At 43.0% G+C, this 22,124-nt stretch overlaps 1 protein-coding gene across 1 annotated transcript in view; it reads left to right on the forward strand.

Moving 5' to 3' along the window:
- The window catches only part of PTPN6 (protein tyrosine phosphatase non-receptor type 6), a 63,708-nt gene that overhangs the window by 9,169 nt on the left and 32,415 nt on the right, over positions 1–22,124 (forward strand). The window contains exons 2-3 of the mRNA XM_044298235.1: positions 3,946–4,068; positions 6,649–6,843. Coding sequence (XP_044154170.1) covers positions 3,946–4,068; positions 6,649–6,843 — 318 coding nt within the window. The remainder of the gene's footprint in view (positions 1–3,945; positions 4,069–6,648; positions 6,844–22,124) is intronic.

The raw sequence follows: 22,124 nt of genomic DNA on the forward strand, positions 1-22,124 counted from the left end.
CATGTAACTATAGCTGTGTGAAGAGAAGAAGAGGATTAGGGGCTCTGTATCAGAAAAACAGAGCATCAACCGCTATGAATATATACTGTCTATATGCTGTATATCTATTTATATTTTACTTATGTTTGTACATATTTTTGGTACATAATGGGGGCATTTATGAAAGCTTTTCCAAATTACACCAGGAGAACTTCCACTAGAGCATCCATAGTGGCCACCAGGTGAAAACATCTTTCTGTGGTGATCCGGCAGCTATGTCTTGCCCGGCACCCGACCTGCTCACTCAAGCAGCGACGGAAAAATATATTGCTGTAGACTTGTGCTGTCTGCCTTCAAAAGCTGGTAGGCAGTAGTTAAAGGGTTACTGTTGCAGTGACCCAGTGAGTCACTGCTAAAGGGTTATTGTAGTGGATAACGGCTAAAAAGTTAATGTTGTGATTCATAGAATGGTTAAAGTATTATTTTTCTTGTGCACTGTAAATCCCAAAATGGTGGGGTATAAACATCAAATAGTTCACTGGCAATCATAGAGTGCAGAGTGATGGGCTGGCTCCACCCTCTAGTTAGAAAGAATCTTTGCTGAGCAGGTATAGAGAAAGGACATATATGTGTGACATGCAGACAATTAGGCCTAGTCTAAAGAATCTTCATCTCTGAGGCTGAAAATTGATGGACAGCAATGAAACAGACATCTTCAGATGGTTGAGAACCACTTAAAGGCTGTGCTTGGACAGACAGTAAGGTAAAAGCTTGTTTATTGCAACAGACTTTACTGCATATGAAACGGGTGATTGCCTCTGTCACCCATCGTACTCTGAGATGGACTGGCCATCACACATCACAGCCTGCGAATTGCAGAAAGAGTTAATGAGAACGGAATTATGGGCCTGGTCATTGACTCCACCATCATCTGTCGGCCTTCCATGTGCACCTGCTCTCCTGCCTCGCACCCCGCGAGCTATCTACCTAACATCAAGAGAACCCCAACAACTAGCAGGCAGGAGACCCCAAAATTAATAGAAGTCTCAATGTTGGAGACACAGCAGTGTGTGTAGGAACACAGCTAAGTGTACAGTCGTGGCCAAAAGTTTTGAGAATGACACAAATATTAGTTTTCACAAAGTTTGCTGCTAAACTGCTTTTAGATCTTTGTTTCAGTTGTTTCTGTGATGTAGTGAAATATAATTACACGCACTTCATACGTTTCAAAGGCTTTTATCGACAATTGCATGACATTTATGCAAAGAGTCAGTATTTGCAGTGTTGGCCCTTCTTTTTCAGGACCTCTGCAATTCGACTGGGCATGCTCTCAATCAACTTCTGGGCCAATTCCTGACTGATAGCAACCCATTCTTTCATAATCACTTCTTGGAGTTTGTCAGAATTAGTGGGTTTTTGTTTGTCCACCCACCTCTTGAGGATTGACCACAAGTTCTCATTGGGATTAAGATCTGGGGAGTTTCCAGGCCATGGACCCAAAATGTCAACGTTTTGGTCCCCGAGCCACTTAGTTATCACTTTTGCCTTATGGCACGGTGCTCCATCGTGCTGGAAAATGCATTGTTCTTCACCAAACTGTTGTTGGATTGTTGGAAGAAGTTGCTGTTTGAGGGTGTTTTGGTACCATTCTTCATTCTTTATTCATGGCTGTGTTTTGGGGCAAAATTGTGAGTGAGCCCACTCCCTTGGATGAGAAGCAACCCCACACATGAATGGTCTCAGGATGCTTTACTGTTGGCATGACACAGGACTGATGGTAGCGCTCAGCTTTTCTTCTCCGGACAAGCCTTTTTCCTGATGCCCCAAACAATCGGAAAGAGGCTTCATCAGAGAATATGACTTTGCCCCAGTCCTCAGCAGTCCATTCACCATATTTTCTGCAGAAGATCAATCTGTCCCTGATGTTTTTTTTTTTAGAGAAGTGGCTTCTTTGCTGCCCTTCTTGACACCAGGCCATCTTCCAAAAGTCTTCGCCTCACTGTGCGTGCAGATGCGCTCACACCTGCCTGCTGCCATTCCTGAGCAAGCTCTGCACTGGTGGCACTCCAATCCCGCAGCTGAATCCTCTTTAGGAGACGATCCTGGCGCTTGCTGGACTTTCTTGGACGCCCTGAAGCCTTCTTAACAAGAATTGAACCTCTTTCTTTGAAGTTCTTGATGATCCTATAAATTGTTGATTGAGGTGCAATCTTAGTAGCCACAATATCCTTGCCTGTGAAGCCATTTTTATGCAACGCAATGATGTCTGCACGCGTTTCTTTGCAGCTCACCATGGTTAACAATGGAAGAACAATGATTTCAAGCATCACCCTCCTTTTAACAGGTCAAGTCTGCCATTTTAACCCAATCAGCCTGACACAATGATCTCCAGCCTTGTGCTCGTCAACATTCTCACCTGAGTTAACTAGACGATTACTGAAATGATCTCCGCAGGTCCTTTAATGACAGCAATGAAATGCAGTGGAAAGTTTTTTTTGGGATTAAGTTAATTTTAATGGCAAAGAAGGACTATGCAATTCATCTGATCACTCTTCATAACATTCGGGAGTATATGCAAATTGATATTATAAAAACTTAAGCAGCAACTTTTCCAATTTTCTATATTTATGCAATTCTCAAAACTTTTGGCCACGACTGTATATAAGTGCACAGCAATTCAGAGTTGCCTCACTGAGGCTCTTACCGCTCTGTTGGTAATACAGTGTCCGTTCTGTGTAGGGGCATAAGAGCCAACTCACATGTAGGTTTCGGGCACTAGTTCGAGGAGACAGAAGATGAAGATACTCTGTGTGGACAATTCGCCTAGGACGCTAACTCCACGTGGTAGGAGCGCTTGGTTCCGACACTTGGTAGGTGTGTATGACTGTGACCTCACCCTGTTAAGGAGGTCAGATGATCCCGTCAGGGAGGTCAAATGACCCGGTCAAAAAAACGCATTAACAACATTAGAATATAACGTATGGATAACGCACCAATTGTGAAGGCACTAAAAGTCGTCCTATGAATAAATTGCAAAGTATAATTGAATGTCTAATATTATGCCCATTTTTATTTCTATTTTATATGTATATATTTTTATATATTTTTTATGCCTTTTTATACAGTATGTTCTTTCAAATGAATACAACACATGTGCATCTTAATTGGATTCCTATTCAAATTTCCTAAGAGCTGTCCTATTCATAGGCAACACCTCTGAATCCAATCCATGTTTTATCTGTGCCCTAATTATGAGGCTTATAAAAGATCTCTGGAAGAACACAGTCTTGTAGCCACTGAGGAAGAGGCAAGTTGCCTCACCCTCTATCTAGAGGCAACAGCCATTTTCTATACCTCCTCAATCAGTGGATTTATGTGACGATTTATTTGATTGATTTTATTGCTTAGTTTATTCAGTTTTGTATTCTACCAGGTGTATTTTCCCACTTGTATTTTATCAGGTGTATGATCCCGTTTTATGGTCTATATATGTATTGTATTTGAATAAATTGTTTTGATATCCATTACCTACTCCAGAAGGTGGTGTGCCTACTCATTTGCTTGTTCATTACCTTTATTTTACTGGGTGGGTGACCCAGTGAGCAGCGAACCCACCTTTACCCATCCATCCAGGTGTTGAGCCTCCCATCTGTGCATTTGTTTTCTATGTCATTATTGAGTTCAATGTATTAACAGTATGAAGGAAGCTGCTAAGCTCCCCCTAGTGGTGGCTGATGGAGGTCAGAATTTAATTCTCTGATATAATCCATTATGTGACTATCCAAGTACAATAAAGATTCTGTTGGATGATGCTCCAACTCAGAGACATGTTGTGCTGACATTTAACTGCTTTATTTTTCTTTTTAATTTTTTATGTCATTTTATTAATTAAGTTCTCAACCTTCTTCTGTGTCCTACAATGGATAAATCAGGTGATAATCTCCCTGTTTCATGTAACATTTCCAGGTGGTTTCACAGAGACATAACCGGGTTGGAGGCTGAGGCCCGTCTAAAAGCGAGAGGCGTCCATGGCAGTTTTCTTGTGCGTCCCAGCAGGAAGAGGCCTGAAGACTTTTCGTTATCTGTCAGGTCAGTCCACAACGAACGCGCAGGTTGTTATGATATTGATGATACCGGGTCAGAGGAGTCACATCTGAGCGGAATGGCACCCTGTAGTTCTCAGGATCAGTAGGTGTCCCAAAAGCTTGACATATTACTGGAAAACCATCTGCCATTTAGCCCAATTGTGTATAGAGTAGGGGATACTTTACATCTACATAACATCCCCTAAAAGTGCAGGTCATGGGTCCAAAATCTAGTGTTTACCTAATCTACAAACTGCTTTTGCTGCTTCCTCCTGACATCATGGGCTAGTGCTGAGAGCTCTCACAGGTTCCCCGACTATCAAACAAGAGCATACATACAATAGAAGTAGCATATGTGGCTGCCACGTGGCCCCTGGAGAGGGGGCCCTTTCCTGTACTAGGGCCTTGTGTAGTGTCAAGTAGCAGCTGAAAGGGGCCTCATTTAGCTTTGCTATAATGGCCCCCATGCACGCTATTGTACCCTAGATGCCAACAGTCCCGACCTGGGATGACAAAGAGGTGAAGCAGGGGCGTAGCTAAAGGCTCATGGGCCCTGGTGTAAGAGTTCAGCTTGGGCCCCCTTGGGCAGAAATTGAAACTGCACCCCCCACCATGCCAAATTCTTGACCGAACACCTTCCCTCCAGCCAGAAGTGTAACTTGACCAGCATGCACTTTCTATAAAACAGGTGTCTTCTCATGTGGTACAAGGGTCTTTGGGGCCCCTCAGACTCCTGGGCCTGGTAGCGACTGCTACCTCTGCACCCCCTATAGCTACGCCCCTGAGGTGAAGTATGAGCAGAACTGGGCATTTTGGGGGCTTCGCCAGGGCACAGCATATCTTGGTCACTTGCACATAGCAACCAATCAGATTCCGCCTTTCATTTCTCAGAGTCCCTTTGGAAAATGAAAGCAGCATCCTGATTGGTTGCTATGGGCAACTTGCAGCACTTGTTTACATCATGGCCTAGATTTTTATCCTCCCCATGCGAACTGTAGGAGTGATTTTTTATATTTTTTTCTTAAATAAATGCATCTTATGCATCTACTAATACATCTTAAAGGGAACTCCACCCTAGTGACGGATAACCTTTCATGTGAACTGTATGACTCCCAGGACATAACAGTATAATTGCAGGGACTGTCCTTAATTTTCAGAAACAGTCCTGAAAAGTTCAGGCTGTCCCAGGCTGAAAACGGGTGGTGTGCTTATATAAGAGCCACCCATAAATGGGTGGTCCTGTCCACTTTTGGGAGGTGGAGCCTATTTGTCCGTAATTTGCCAATTGCAGTGTTGGTAACTAAGTGAAGTGATAGTCGGGGTGTAGCGGTTGCAGTCAGGCCCCTCAGCACTTGGTGGGCCCTTAGTGCAGGTATTACATAGGGGCCCAACCCAGCCAGAAGCTTCTGGTGTCTATTTCCAGTCGGGCAGGGGCCAGCTGCAGTGTTCTGTAGCGACACGAAGTCCACGCCCCCTTGATAACTACTCCACGTCACCTGTCTCCAGTGCCCCAGGAGACTATACATATACAGCCGCTCCTCTAATTACATCACTGTGCTATTATAAGCCACTGAGCAGCGATTTACGGTAAATATAAAATGCCTATAAAATGCAAATATCTGATGATTTTTTGCTGTTTTGTCTTTCCACTTTTTCCAGTTTTGCAATTCGGTCACTCTGCTTTTTCCCACCGAGGCGGCAGCGACGCTTCCTGCGTATAATGAGGAAGTGCGACTTTTACACAATCTATATGTGTGACAGACCTCCAGCTTGAGTAACATGAACGCTATGCGATAGTCTGAAGATCTTGTGTGATGACCTCAGTCAGAATAGAATTTCCTGTAGTCCTTTGTGCCAAAGCAGCACAGAGTATTTCAGGAGACAAGTGTGCCAATCTTGTGAGGGGGGCGGGGATCTCTCAATTCGGCATTACTTATGTGACCGTGGAGCTGTCATAATAAAGGGAATAAAAGCAAATCGTAGATGGTGGAAAGACTTCTCCTTTCCCAGCAGCACAGAGGATTTCAGGAACTGATTGTACTAGAAAGGTGGCAGCGACAAAAGCAGTGTCATCATGCGATGAGGGTCACAAGTCGGAGGTCAAAGAATGAGACTGTGGCATGCAGTGGATGGAGCGGAGTCCTCCAGCAGTACAGAGTATTTTAGAAAAGGGCAGTCATGTACTCATTATGTCAGGGAGCACGGGACTAAATATAAAAAGGACCAGGGGCCATGGAGGGCATAGAATGAAAGTAGCAGGGTCTCCCAGAAGCACAGAGTATTTCAGAAGGTGTGTGGTGAAATTGTCTGGGGAGTAGAGGAGCGACATGTCCTCTCCGGTGATTATGTAAGTGATACAAGGCTGCATGTAATGAAAAGCAAAAATCATAGACAAGGGCCCGAAAGATATATTGTAGGGTCTCCAAGCAGCACAGAGCATTTCAGGAGGTGAGTGTGCTCATCATGAGAAAGGCATTAACCTCCTCATCTACAGTATTACTGTTCATGGTGCAGGTATCGTTACTTCCTACAAGTCACTAGGGTGGGGATCTAACAGATTTTTCACTCTTCTTGCCCCCTTTAGGTTGGAGGACTCAGTGACCCATATCCGGATACAGAACACAGGCGACTACTACGACCTATACGGCGGAGAACAGTTTGCAACGTTGACGGAACTGGTGGAGTATTACACGGGACAACACGAGTGCCTGCAGGACACGGATGGAACCATCATCCCACTGAAGTACCCCCTGAACTGCTCCGACCCCACCAGCGAGCGGTGAGACCCTGCCGTGTACTAATGTCACTAGTGTCAATATGTTGTCCGAGTGGTAACCAGTATGGCTAGGATACAGCGCCCATCATACTGGTTGTCATCCAACTTTCCTGGACTCTTGAATGGTAACTGTACAAAACAGTTCAGTTTTTCAGGGCTCTGGGAAAGCTGGGTGATAATGTCATCTAAGAAGTGGGTATATACTGTGTGAGATGGTATATACACTGTGTGAGGTGATACATATAGTGTCTGAGGTGGAACATATACTGTGTGAGGCGGTATATATACTGTGTGAGGTGGTACATATACTGTGTGAGGTGGTACAGTACATATACAGTATGAGGCGGTACATATACTGTGTGAGGTGGTATATATATACTGTGTGAGGTGGTATATATATACTGTGTGAGGTGGTATATATACTGTGTGAGGTGGTACATATACTGTGTGAGGTGGTACATATACTGTGTGAGGTGGTATATATATACTGTGTGAGGTGGTATATATACTGTGTGAGGTGGTATATATACTGTGTTAGGTGGTACATATAGTGTCTGAGGTGGAACATATACTGTGTGAGGTGGTATACTATGTGAGGTGGTATAATACTATGTGAGGCGCTATATACACTGTGTGAGGTGGTACAGTACATATACAGTATGAGGCGGTACATATACTGTGAGGTGGTACATATAGTGTATGAGGTGTTATACTATGTGAGGTGGTACATATACTGTATGAGGTGGTACATACACTGTGTGAGGTGGTACATACACTGTGTGAGGTGGTACAGTACATATACAGTATGAGGTTGTATATATACTGTGTGAGGTGGTATATACACTGTGTGAGGTGGTATATATACTCTGTGAGGTGGTATATATACTATGTGAGGCAGTATATATACTGTGTGAGGCGGTATATATACTGTGTGAGGCGGTATATATACTGTGTGAGGTGGTATATATACTGTGTTAGGTGGTATATACACTGTGTGAGGCGGTATATACACTGTGTGAGGTGGTATATACACTGTGTGAGGTGGTATATACACTGTATGAGGTGGTATATACACTGTGTGAGGTGGTATATACACTGTGTGAGGTGGTATATACACTGTGTGAGGCGGTATATACACTGTGTGAGGCGGTATATACACTGTGTGAGGTGGTATATACACTGTGTGAGGTGGTATATACACTGTGTGAGGCGGTATATACACTGTGTGAGGCGGTATATACACTGTGTGAGGTGGTATATACACTGTGTGAGGTGGTATATATACTGTGTGAGGCGGTATATACACTGTGTGAGGCGGTATATACACTGTGTGAGGTGGTATATACACTGTGTGAGGTGGTATATATACTGTGTGAGGCGGTATATACACTGTATGAGGCGGTATATACACTGTGTGAGGTGGTATATAGACTGTGTGAGGCGGTATATACAGTGAGGAACAGAAGTATTTGAACACCCTGTGATTTTGCAAGTTCTCCCACTTAGAAATCATGGAGGGTCTGACATTCACATTGTAGGTGCAGTCCTGCTCTGAGAGACAGAATTTAAAAAACGAATTCAGGAAATCACATTGTATGATTTGTAAATAATGTATTTGTCTTGCACGGCTGAACAGAAGTATTTGAACACCTGAGAAAATCAGTGTTAATATTTGGTCCAGAAGCCTTTGTTTGCAATTGCAGAGGTCAAACGTTTCCTGTGGTTCTTGACCAGGTTTGCACAAACTGCAGCAGGGAGAACTTGCAAAATCGCAGGGTGTTCAAAAACTTCTGTTCCTCACTGTATACTGTGTGAGGCGGTATATACACTGTGTGAGGCGGTATATACACTGTGTGAGGCGGTATATACACTGTGTGAGGCGGTATATAAACTGTGTGAGGTGGTATATAAACTGTGTGAGGTGGTATATATACTGTGTGAGGCGGTATATATACTGTGTGAGGTAGTGTATATACCGCCTCACACAGTGTATATACCGCCTCACACAGTGTATATACCGTGTGAGGCGGTATATATAGTGTGTGAGGCGGTATATAAACTGTGTGAGGCGGTATATATAGTGTGCGAGGCGGTATATACACTGTGTGAGGCGGTATATATAGTGTGTGAGGCGGTATATACACTGTGTGAGGCGGTATATACACTGTGTGAGGCGGTATATACACTGTGTGAGGCGGTATATAAACTGTGTGAGGCGGTATATAAACTGTGTGAGGCGGTATATAAACTGTGTGAGGCGGTATATATAGTGTGTGAGGCGGTATATATAGTGTGTGAGGCGGTATATATAGTGTGTGAGGCGGTATATATAGTGTGCGAGGCGGTATATATAGTGTGTGAGGCGGTATATACACTGTGTGATGCGGTATAAACACTGTGTGAGGCGGTACTTGTATTTTTCAGACTATAGGATGCACTGGACCATAAGGCACAGCCATAATTAGAAGCATAAAAGAAATGATAAAAAACTGATTTTACTGTATATTTTTAAGTCACAATGCCAGTCACTGTGCCCCACTACATTGCCAACCACAGAGTGCCATTGAATTGTCTGTCATAGTGCCACACTGCCCTCACCTTCTCCTTGAGCTTACCATTGAGGGTCGACCATTTACTGTTTGAAGGTATCATGACTTTTCCTTGATGTCAGACAGAGAGAAAGACTGAGCAGTTGGGGTTCAACATGCCTGATCTGTTTGTTCCCAGGGGAGATATGCCACCACCAGCGGTGTCTGGACGAGGCTCCCTCCCCTCTACCCGCTGAGAACACATGCATGCTCAGCCAAACTGAGGAATAGATGTTGAGTAACAAGTGCGAGTTGTCGATAAACATGCCAACAGCTTTAAAGCACATTTAAAGGGGTTTTCTGGGTTAATGGTATTGATGAACTATTCTCAGGACAGACCATCGGTATCAGACCCGGCACTCCTGCCGATCAGCTGTTATCGTCTAACTCCAGGGCCTGAACTACACAGCGCCACCCATTGTGTAGTGGACGGAGCTGGTAACTGCAGCCCTGCTCCCATTGAGTTCAATAGTTCTGTGCCACTGCAGAAAAGCTGATTAGTGGGGAGTCAGTCCTCCACCAATCAGGTATTGATGGTCTATCTGAGGATAAGTTATCAATATCATTAACCCAGAAAGCCCCTTTAAACATAGCAATTTTATATAAACACTTAAAGGGGTATTTTCATCTCAGAATTGATGCCATCAATGTCAGATAAGGAACTGCTCTTATCTCTAGCACAGGACCCCCTAAATCGAACACAGAGATGCTCTCCTTCACATCAGGGGCCCCGTTCTGGAGATAGCAGCAGGTACCAGGGGTGGTGTCTGCACCTATCTGACATTGATAGCATATCCTAGTGAAATATCATTAATGTCTGAGATGGGAATAGTAATACCCCTTTAACCAGTGGCATAGCATGGGTTGCCAGCACCTAGGCCAAAGCAAGTATTGCGCCGACCTAACCTATGACACGTGATCGCCAGGTCCACTGGAGAAAGGGGCTATGCCACATTCACTGCATTAACCCTTCCTCAGCTCATGACTCTATGTAAACCATTAATACAAGAAAGGAAATAAAAATGGAACACATAAATGACATGCGTTACCCTCCCCAATAGCAATGCATACCATGATAAAGGACAAAATACCTACCCAGCAGCATCAGATACCACCATTCAGAATATAACACCTCCCAGCAGGGCCAAATAATCACCAGCATTCATCATAAAATACCTCCCCAACAGCACCTAATAAATACCAACGTGCAGCACAGAAATGCCACGCCAGCAGTAACAAATACCACAGTGCTGTATAAAACATCTCCCCCACAGCACCAAATAAATACCCCCACAAAGTATAAAATAACCAGCATTATTGTCTCCTGACAACCCATTCCCCTGGCAGAAGTATTGTCCCCTGACAACCCCCACACCACTATCAGCAGCATTGTCGACTACCCCCCCCCCCCTGGAAACAGTATTGTCCCCTAACAACCCCTCCCCTGCTTGCAGCAAAACTGTCACCTGATAACCCCTCCCCCACTGACAGCAACATTGTCTGCTAACCACTCCCCGTTTGCAGCAGTATTGTTCCCTGACAACCCTTCCCCACTGGCAGCAGTGTAATCCCCATATGTCTCAGCTCATTTGCGGACTTGCAGGACAGGAGCAGTGATTCTGGAGTTGGAGGGAGAGAGCTTCTCCTGCAGTTCTTCTGTATAGAAAGCATTTGGAAAGTCTTCAGACCCTTTCACATTTTATGTTGCTCCTTGTTCGAAAAAAAAAAAAAAGTAACGTTTTTCCCCATTATTCTGCACTCAACCCCCCATAATGAGAAAGTGAATACAGAAAGTTGGAAATCTTTGTTAATTTATTGAAAAGGAAAAACTAAAATCTTGCATTGACATAAGTATTCAGCCCATTTACTCAGGACATTGTTGAAGCACCTTTGGCAGTGATTACAGCCTCTTCTTGGGGATGATGCCACAAGGTTTGCACACCTGGATTTGGGGATTTTCTGCCATTCTTCTCTGCAGATCCTCTCACGCTCTGTCAGGTTAGGTGGGGCCGTCGGTGGACAGCCATTTTCAGGTCTCTTCAGACACGTTCCATTGGGTTCAGGGCTCTGGTTGGGCCACTCAAGGACATTCACAGAGTTCTCCCTAAGCCGCTCCTGTGTTATCTTGGCTGTGTGCTTGGGGTCATTGTCTTGTTGAAACGTGAACCTTCAACACGGCTTGAGGTGCAGAGCGCTTTGGGTCAAGTGTTTATGAATAATATCTCTGTGCTTTGCTCCATTCACCTTTCCCTCCACCCTGACCAGTCTCCCTGTCCCCTCAGCATGACGCTACCACCACCATGCTTCACTATAGGGATGGTATTGGGCAGGTGATGAGCAGAGCCTGGTTTTCTCCAGGCATGCCACTTAGAATTGTGGCCAAAAAGTTCAATCTTGGTTTCATCAGACCAGAAAATCTTGGTTTTCACAGTCTGAGGGTTCTTTAGGTGCTTTTTTGCAGATTCCAGGAGGCTTTCGTGTGTCTTTTACTGTTGAGAGGCTCCTTTTTGTCCACTCTGCCATGAAGCCCAAATTGGTGGAGGCTGCAGTGATGGTGGTCCTTCTGGAAGTTGCTCTCATATGCCCACAGGATCTATGGAGCTCAGCCAGAGTGACCACTGGGTTCTTGGTCACCACTCTTACCAAGGCCTTTCTCCTCTGATTACTTACCGGTAGTTTGGTGGGGTGGCCAGTTCTAGGAAGAGTCCTGGTTGTTCTAAATTTCTTCCATTTAGGAATTATGGAGGCCACTGTACTCTTGGGAACTTTCAGTGTAGAGAAAGTGAAGATGTCTCCTTCTCCAGCTTTGTGCCTCCACACAATCCTGTCTCTGAGCTCTACAGGCAGTTTTTTCCTCCTCATGGCTTGGTTTTTGCTCTCATATGCATTGTCATCTGTGAGATCTTATAGACAGGGCTGTGTCTTTCCAAATCAGCTCAAATCAGCTGAATCTACCACAGATGACTCCAGTCAAAGTGTAGTAACAGCTGTCAAGTGTCATAGCAAAGAGGCTGAATACTTACGTCTCAGCAAAATATTTTTTTTCCTTTTTGAATAATTTGCAAAAAAGTCTAACATTTTGTTTTTACTTTGTCATTATGGGGTATTGAGTGCTGATTGGTGGAGGGAAGGTTGAACTTTTTTTTATTTTAGCACAAGGAGCAACATAACAAAATGTAAAAAAAGTGAAAGGGTGTGAAGTCTTTTTGAGTGCATTGTATTGCAGCGACCCCCTTGAGGAGCCGGTACAGAGGATGACTCTGGTAGTGGTCCTGATGAAGTGTTGTGTCAGTGTACTCCCTCAGATCATTGCTCCGTGGGGTTCGGTGCAGAAGAATGAGTCCAGAGTTAAACCTAACAAAGTCTTTTTATTACATAGAAATACATACAGTCGCAGCAGACTTTAAGTGCAAATGCTTTTTGGCAACAGCAAGGATATGGAGGCAGGTTAGTTGGTGTCAGTTACGCACTTAGGTGATACTCGCCTAGTGGTTGTTTGGTGATGGGTGTCTTGGCTGTAATCCCTCACCTTGCAGCAGTGTTTTCAATGCTGATGTAGCAGTTCGTACTTCTGTCGGGAATCTCAAGGCTTAACTTGAGGAAAATTGGAGTACTTCTCTCTGGAGAATTTGTAACAGGAGCAGGAGATCTGCAGATTGCCTCCTCTCCTTTCCATCTCTGCACAGGAACTCCCTCTTTTGGCTGGAAGTAGGATCAGTCCACTCCTTCCAAGAGGGGAAGAACAGAGGGGTTAGCCCCTGTCCTTGCCAGCCATTGCCAACCATCCCTTGCTGCGAACTAGGGCCAAAAGCAAACAACAGAATACATAATGCACAACCAGGGGCGCACAAAATCACTGGGCCCCAACGCAAGAATCAAAATTGGGCCTCCATGCCCCATTCATAGCCCCTCCCTCTACCCGTTCCTGGCCAGTATATACAGCATGTACATATATAACATATAAATTACAGTTTGTACCTCGCATATCAGTACACTGCTGTATATACTATATACAGTCCCTGACAAAAGTCTTGTCGCTTCTCTATTTTGTAGAAACTCCTGCTATTAACCTGACTTTTAATTAATCAATTGGTGTTAGAAATAGCTCATATGAAAAGCTAAAGCCCTCCCAAATGATGTTTAATGCACTGAAATAAATGAGTTTCACTGAAAAAAGATTTATCATTTAATCAAGACAGAAAGGTCAAATTTTGGCAAGACAAAAGTTTTGTCGCCTATACAGAAATTAAACAACTTTACTGCAAATCCCAAAATATGTCAGCAAATTAAGTAGTGGTTCTGAGCTTGAAGGACAGCATCCATGCGGTTTGGCAAGGATTCATACAATTTATTGATGAAGTCATCAGGAATAGAAAGGAAAACAGTCTTGCATGCCTCCCAGAGTTCATCAATATTCTTTGGGTTCGTCTTCCATGCTTCCTCTTTCATCCTACACCACATACAGTGAGATGCGAAAGTTTGGGCAACCTTGTTAATCGTCATGATTTTCCGCTATAAATCGTTGGTTGTTACGATAAAAAATGTCAGTTAAATATATCATATAGGAGACACACACAGTGATATCTGAGAAGTGAAATGAAGTTTATTGGATTTACAGAAAATGTGCTATAATTGTTTAAACAAAATTAGGCAGGTGCATAAATTTGGGCACCACAAAAAAGAAATGAAATCAATATTTAGTAGATCCTCCTTTTGCAGAAATGACAGCCTCTAAACGCTTCCTGTAGGTTCCAATGAGAGTCTGGATTCTGGTTGAAGGTATTTTGGACCATTCCTCTTTACAAAACATCTTTAGTTCATTCAGGTTTGATGGCTTCCGAGCATGGACAGCTCTCTTTAAGTCACACCACAGATTTTCAATTATATTCAGGTCTGGGGACTGAGATGGCCATTCAAGAACGTTGTACTTGTTCCTCTGCATAAATGCCTTAGTGGATTTTGAGCAGTGTTTAGGGTCGTTGTCTTGTTGAAAGATCCAGCCCCGGCGCAGCTTCAGCTTTGTCACTGATTCCTGGACATTGGTCTCCAGAATCTGCTGATACTGAGTGGAATCCATGCGTCCCTCAACTTTGACAAGATTCCCAGTCCCTGCACTGGCCACACAGCCCCACAGCAGGATGGAACCACCACCATATTTTACTGTAGGTAGCAGGTGTTTTCCTTGGAATGCTGTGTTCTTTTTCCTCCATGCATAACGCCCCTTGTTATGGCCAAATAACTCAATTTTAGTTTCATCAGTCCACAGCACCCTATTCCAAAATGAAGCTGGCTTGTCCAAATGTGCTTTAGCCCACCTCAAGTGGCACTTTTTGTGCTGTGGGCGGAGAAAAGGCTTCCTCTGCATCGCTCTCGCATACAGCATCTCCTTGTGCGCCGAATGGTTGAACGATGCACAGTGACTCCATCTGCAGCAAGATGATGTTGTAGGTCTTTGGTGCTAGTCTGTGGGTTGACTCTGACTGTTCTCACCATTCGTCGCTTCTGTCTATCTGAGATTTTTCTTGGTCTGCCACTTCGAGCCTTAACTTGAACTGAGCCTGTGGTCTTCCATTTCCTCAATATGTTCCTAACTGTGGAAACAGACGGCTGAAATCTCTGAGACAGCTTTCTATGTCCTTCCCCTAAACCATGATGGTGAACAATCTTTGTCTTCAGGTCATTTGAGAGTTGTTTTGAGACCCCCATGTTGCTACTCTTCAGAGAAAATTGAAAAAGGAGGGAAACTTACAATTGACCCCCTTAAATACTCTTTCTCATAATTGGATTCACCTGTGTATGTAGATCAGGGGTCACTGAGCTTACCAAGCCAATTTGAGTTCCAATAATTAGTTCTAAAGGTTTTGGAATCAATAAAATGACAACAGTGCCCAAATTTATGCACCTGCCTAATTTTGTTTAAACAATTATAGCACACTTTCTGTAAATCCAATAAACTTAATTTCACTTCTCAAATATCACTGTGTGTGTCTTCTATGATATATTTAACTGACATTTTTTATCGTAACAACCAACGATTTATACAGGAAAATCATGACGATTAACAAGGTTGCCCAAACTTTCGCATCCCACTGTATGCTCAATGATGTTCATGTCTGGTGACTGGGCTGGCCAATCCTGGAGCATCTTGATCTTCTTCGCCTTAAGGAACTTTGATGTGGAAAGTATGCGATGGAGCACCATCCTGCTGCAGAATTTGGCCTTTTTTATGGTTGGGAATATAAGAGGTAGCTAAGATTTCTTGGTATTTTAGACTATTGATGTTGCCTTCCACCCTGCAGATCCCTCGCACACCCCCAAACTTCACTGTTTTCTGGGTAAATCTCAGCTCCATGCGGGTTCCAGTAGGTCTCCTGCAATATTTGCGGCGACTGTGGTGTAATTCAACAGAAGATTCATCTGAAAAATCCACCTTCTGCCACTTTTCCAGCGTCCATCCTTTTAGCAAGCTGTGGGCCTGGGCAAATGCCACACGCTTTTTCAATTGTCTTTTGTTTAGTGCTGGCTTATGGGCACTGATTCGACCATGGAGGCCATTTAGAGACAGAATCCGACAAACTGTTCTGGTTGACACAGGGACTTCAGGTGACCAGGTCTTGTGGAGCTCTGCTGCAGTGGAAAATGGGCTGGCCTTGGATTTTCGAGCCAACAAACGGTCCTCTCGAGCAGTTGTCTTGCGGGGTCGGCCTGACCTGGCCTTGTTCAAAACTTCTCCAGTCTCTTAAAATCTTTTTTTTATCCTCTGAACTTGACGCTGAGACACATTAAAGGTGTCTGCCACATCAGCAGTGGATCTGGTCTTCAGCCTCTTGATAATAAACACTTTAGTCTCCGGGTGAATGTTTGCAGAGGTCTAGTTGCAGTTGTAGTGAAGGTCTAGTGTATTGGGGTTCTTTTTATACACACCTGAGACCTAATTGATCCATTATTAGTCACAGGTGAAGCTCATATGACAAGGCGTCAACACTTATGTCTTGGCAAAAATTTACTCAATGGGCTTTACCAAGCTGTGAATATTAGAATACTTTTAGTCAGTTTCGTTTTGCACTGAAACATTATTACAAAAGCTGTTGGGATTAAAATGACCCATTTCTTGTAACAAAATCTTGATTAAAAATATATTTTAGCGGCACTTCAGGTCAATTTGTACACAAGCGACAAGACTTTTGTCAGGGACTGTACAGTCAGGTCCATAAATATTAGGACATCAACACAATTCTAACATTTTTGGCTCTATACACCACCACAATGGATTTGAAATGAAACAAACAAGATGTGCTTTAACTGCAGACTTTCAGCTTTAATTTCAGCATATTTACATCCAAATCAGGTGAACGGTGTAGGAATTACAAAAGTTTGCATATGTGCCTCCCACTTGTTAAGGGGCCAAAAGTAATGGGACAATTGTCTTCTCCTGCTGTCCCATGGCCAGGTGTGTGTTATTCCCTCATTATCCTAATTACAGTGAGCAGATAAAAGGTCCAAAGTTCATTTCAAGTGTGCTATTTGCATTTGGAATCTGTTGCTGTCAACTCTCAAGATGAGATCCAAAGAGCTGTCACTATCAGTGAAGCAAGCCATCATTAGGCTGAAAAAACAAAACAAACCCATCAGAGAGATAGCAAAAATATTAGGCGTGGTCAAAACAACTGTTTGGAACATTCTTAAAAGAAGGAACGCAGCGGTGAGCTCAGCAACACCAAAAGACCCGGAAGACCACGGAAAACAACTGTGGTGGATGACCAAAGAATTCTTTCCTTGGTGAAGAAAACACCCTTCAGAACATTTGGCCAGATCAAGAACACTCTCCAGGAGGTAGGTGTATGTGTGTCAAAGTCAACAATCAAGAGAAGGCTTCACCAGAGTGAATGAATACAGAGGGTTCATCACAAAATGTAAACCATTGGTGAGCCTCAAAAACAGGAAGGCCAGATTAGAGTTTGCCAAACGACATCTAAAAAAGCCTTCACAGTTTTGGAACAACATCCTATGGACAGATGAGACCAAGATCAACTTGTACCAGAGTGATGGGAAGAGAAGACTATGGAGAAGGAAAGGAACTGCTCATGATCCTAAGCATACCACCTCATCAGTGAAGCATGGTGGTGGTAGTGTCATGGCGTGGGCATGTATGGCTGCCAATGGAACTGGTTCTCTTGTATTTATTGATGATGTGAGTCTCAGTGGAGAGCTCACCCTGCAGTTGGACCTGTGATGATGCTCTGTGCAGTTCCTTCATCACAGGTCCTTTAGCTGTCACGGTCCCTCCCGTGACAGAGGTGAAAAGATCAGATAGACTTGCTGCACGTGAGGCTATCTGACAGGTCTCTCTGTTTTCCTCTTAGCATGTTGTTGTTTGGTAGGATCTCACCTCTCCTCAGGTTCTGCTCGTTATCAGTGATGGGGCTCTATTTAGGTCCACCTCACACTGCTGACAATGCGGTTGATATTTCCTGTTAGAGTTGCTAGAGCTTGTTTGTTTTGGATCTCCTGATTCGCCAGACATCCCAAAGCTAAGTGCTTGTTGTCTTTTCTGTTTATTGTTCTCTGGTGTGTTTTGTGCTAGGCCTCAGGGAGACGCGGGTTCCTTCTTCTGGGAAAGAACCAGCTGTCTTGTCTCCTGCTAAATATCCTAGGGCTCGTCAGTTTTAGCAGGGCCTAGGTATACAGCGTATGAGCATTTCCACCATTAGGATCTGCTCATACTGGCAGGAGTTAGGGAAAGGCCTAGGGATTATTAGGAGGTCGCCATCCCTCTTCCTTAGCTTTTGAGGCCTAAACTGTTGTCTATTTCTTTTGTGTGTATCTGGTGTTTTCCCCTTCCCCATTACTCGTGACATTAGCTTTCTCCAGTGATGATAGGGTTACTGTACTGGAGCTGAACAGTAATGAGTGTAATTAGGTGGCGGGGCCTATGGTTCCTTGTTGGCCCCTTTTCCCCATGGGCCCCATAGCATCTCTGTGGTCTGCCTCTATTGGAGGTACTTCACGGTACACAACAATATACAGTTTGTAGTACACCATTATCTGGGGTTCTACACTGTGAGGGGGTGAAGGATCTTTGGTGTTATCATGGGTTTTGCCCCTGCACCCTTCTAACCTCAGAACTACACCATTGTTAGTGCAGGACCGGTGAAGATAGGACCTTTATCTTTCTCTGAACTGCACTCATGATACAGGGTTCACATAATCAGTGTAGTTATTGTTCAGTAATGTCAGGTGGCCCACAGACAGACCAGCCCACCTGGAATCTGCCAGTCTGGGCCTGGGTATTGGCTTCACAGTGCTGGCTATTTGGTGCCCAGGGCAAAGGCTCCTCTGACCCCCCCCCCTATGCTATACCACTATATTTAACACCAAATGATGTAACTGTGCTATAACTTAATACAGCTCACATTCCATTCCCAGTCATTTAACTACTCAGATACTGCGGTCAATAGCGACCGTGGTATCTTACGGGTTAGACAGAGGGAAGAGGCAAAATTGCTGTGTTCTGATCAGTTACTATGGCAGCCTGGGGCCTTATGAAGACTCCCAGACCTGCCATAGGAAATTGTCTGTTAAACTGTGCTTGTAGTAGAGCCTAATAAGCAGCCTGTCAGTATCACACAGACTGCAGTAGTATTCTATTGTAGTCTATGGTACAAGCGATCAGAAGATCACAAATTCAAGTCCCTTAAGAGGACTAAACATTACAGTGAAAAGAAAAAATTCAAACGCAAAAATACTAAATATTCAAATCACCCCCTTTCCGAATATTACATATAAAAATAAACATAAAATGTATCACTGACTGCATCTGAATATGTCTGAACAAATAAAATATAAAAATATTCATCATGTGCAGGGAATCTGTCATCTCGTATCTATCTATCTATCTATCTATCTATCAATCTATTTCATATCTATCTATCTATCTATCTATCTATCTATCTATCTATCTATCTATCTTATTATATCTCTATCTATCTATCTATCTATCATCAATCTACTTATATCTATCTCATTATAGCTGTCTATCTATCTATCTATCTATCTATCTATCTTATTATATCTCTATCTATCTATCTATCTATCTATCTATCTATCATCAATCTATATCAAGATATTCAGGTATTAGACCTAGTGCAGCCATGAATGGAGCCTAAGGTGTCACAGGAGTTTATCAGCCTTTTTTGTGGCATTTTTTTTAATGTTCTTCTATGTGTCCAGATGTTACTTTACAGTCTGTGGCACATTATAAAACACAGGGCGTAGCGGTTTAGCGGGATATGCAAATCCTATGTAACCACGAGAGCCGCCCGCTGCACCTTGGACGGACAAGTTAAATCCAGTGAAATATTAACTTCCCAGTAAAACTCTAACTGTGCGGACATTATAGCCATATGTAATGCTATACAGTATTCTGGGCACATGAGAGGCTTAGATACACCTCTCAGAAGAAAGTATCACACATGACAGACTTAGATACATCTCTCAGAAGAAATATCATACATGATAGACTTGGATACTCCACTCAGAAGAAAGTGTCACACTTGATAGACTTAGATACATCTCTCAGAAGAAAGTATCACACATGATAGATCTCTCAGAAGAAAGTATCACACATGATAGACTTACTTTCTTCTGAATGGAGTATCTAAGTCTATCATGTGTGATACTTTCTTCTGAGAGATGTATCTAAGTCTATCATGTGTGACACTTTCTTCTGAGAGATGTATCCAAGTATATCATGTGTGATACTTTCTTCTGAAGAGATGTATCTAAGTCTATCATGTGTGATACTTTCTTCTGAGAGATGTATCTAAGTCTATCATGTGTGATACTTTCTTCTGAGTGATGTATCCAAGTCTATCATGTGTAATACTTTCTTCTGAATGGAGTATCTATCACACATGATAGACTTGGATACATCTCTCAGAAGAAAGTATCACACATGATAGACTTGGATACATTACTCAGAAGAAAGTATCACACATAATAGACTTAGATACATCTCTTCAGAAGAAAGTATCACACATGATAGACTTGGATACATCTCTCAGAAGAAAGTATCACACATGATAGACTTGGATACATCTCTCAGAAGAAAGTATCACACATGATAGACTTAGATACTCCACTCAGAAGAAAGTATCACACATGATAGACTAAGATACTCCACTCAGAAGAAAGTGTCACACATGATAGACTTAGATACTCCACTCAGAAGAAAGTATCACACATGATAGACTTGGATACATTACTCAGAAGAAAGTATCACACATAATAGACTTAGATACATCTCTTCAGAAGAAAGTATCACACATGATAGACTTGGATACATCTCTCAGAAGAAAGTATCACACATAATAGACTTAGATACATCTCTTCAGAAGAAAGTGTCACACATGATAGACTTAGATACTCCACTCAGAAGAAAGTGTCACACATGATAGACTTAGATACTCCACTCAGAAGAAAGTATCACACATGATAGACTTAGATACCCCTCACAGAAGACAGTGATGGACATGGATACACCTTTCAGATGACAGTATCACACATGATAAAATTATTAGATACACATCTCTGTAGACACATGAAAAACTTAGATACAGCAGCTGAGCAGAAAGTATCACACATGATAGACTCTTAGATAAAGTGGCCCAGGGGACAGTATCACATATGATAGACTCAGATACACCTCTCAGAAGACAGTGATAGACTTGGATATACCTTTCAGATGATAGTATCACACATGATAGACTTAGATACATCTCTCAGTAGACTGTGACATATGACATACAGCAGCTGGGCAGAAAGTATAACACATGATAGGCTTAGATACGGCGGCCTAGACACAGTATCACATATGAAAGCAGTATCAGATGATGAGCTTAGATACAGATGCTTCACAGATAATAACACATAACAAATGTAGATGACTTAGAAAACAGTTTCATAAATGATAGTACTGAATACACCTCTCAGAAGTATCACACATGATGGGGTTAGATACCTTTCTCAGAAGACAGCATGGTACATAATCAGCTTAGGTACACTGGCTAAGCAAACAGTATCACACAGGATAGAATTAAGATATAACAATTTAGCAGAGAGTATTATGCATGGTAGATTTAGATACACTTGCAGAGTATCACACAGGAAAGACTTAGGAAGAGCAGATCAGTAGAAAGTATCACACATAATTAATAAGCTTAGATACATCACGTATCACACATAATTAATAAGCTTAGATACACCACTTAGCAGAGAGTACCACATAATAAGCTTAGATACCCTGGATCAGCAGACACTAAGACAGATAAGCTTAGATGCAAGGGTTCAGCAGACAGTATCACACATGATAGGCCTAGATACTCTCAACCTTATCATGTACCAGATGTATGTTTTTTTTTATTTCTTATCTCTTGATAATTGAAGGGGCACACCCACCCTGGATATTTATAACATATACAGGATCTGACGGGTAGGGACCCAGACCCAGCTAGTCAGAGCATCTGGTGGAGAACTTGGGTCTCCGAGTCTCGCAATCAGTGGGTGACGGATCCCCAGAGGTGGTATATACCATGAATGCATGAAGCAGGAGTACCCCTTTACGCTCTGTAATCTCAGTAGTACATGATCTCCTCGCAGTCTGAGACGTGATGTTATTTTGGGCACAGGATGAGGTCT

Source organism: Bufo gargarizans, chromosome 6 (assembly GCF_014858855.1).
Source record: "Bufo gargarizans isolate SCDJY-AF-19 chromosome 6, ASM1485885v1, whole genome shotgun sequence".
In the NCBI taxonomy this organism is placed as follows: Eukaryota; Metazoa; Chordata; class Amphibia; order Anura; family Bufonidae; genus Bufo; species Bufo gargarizans.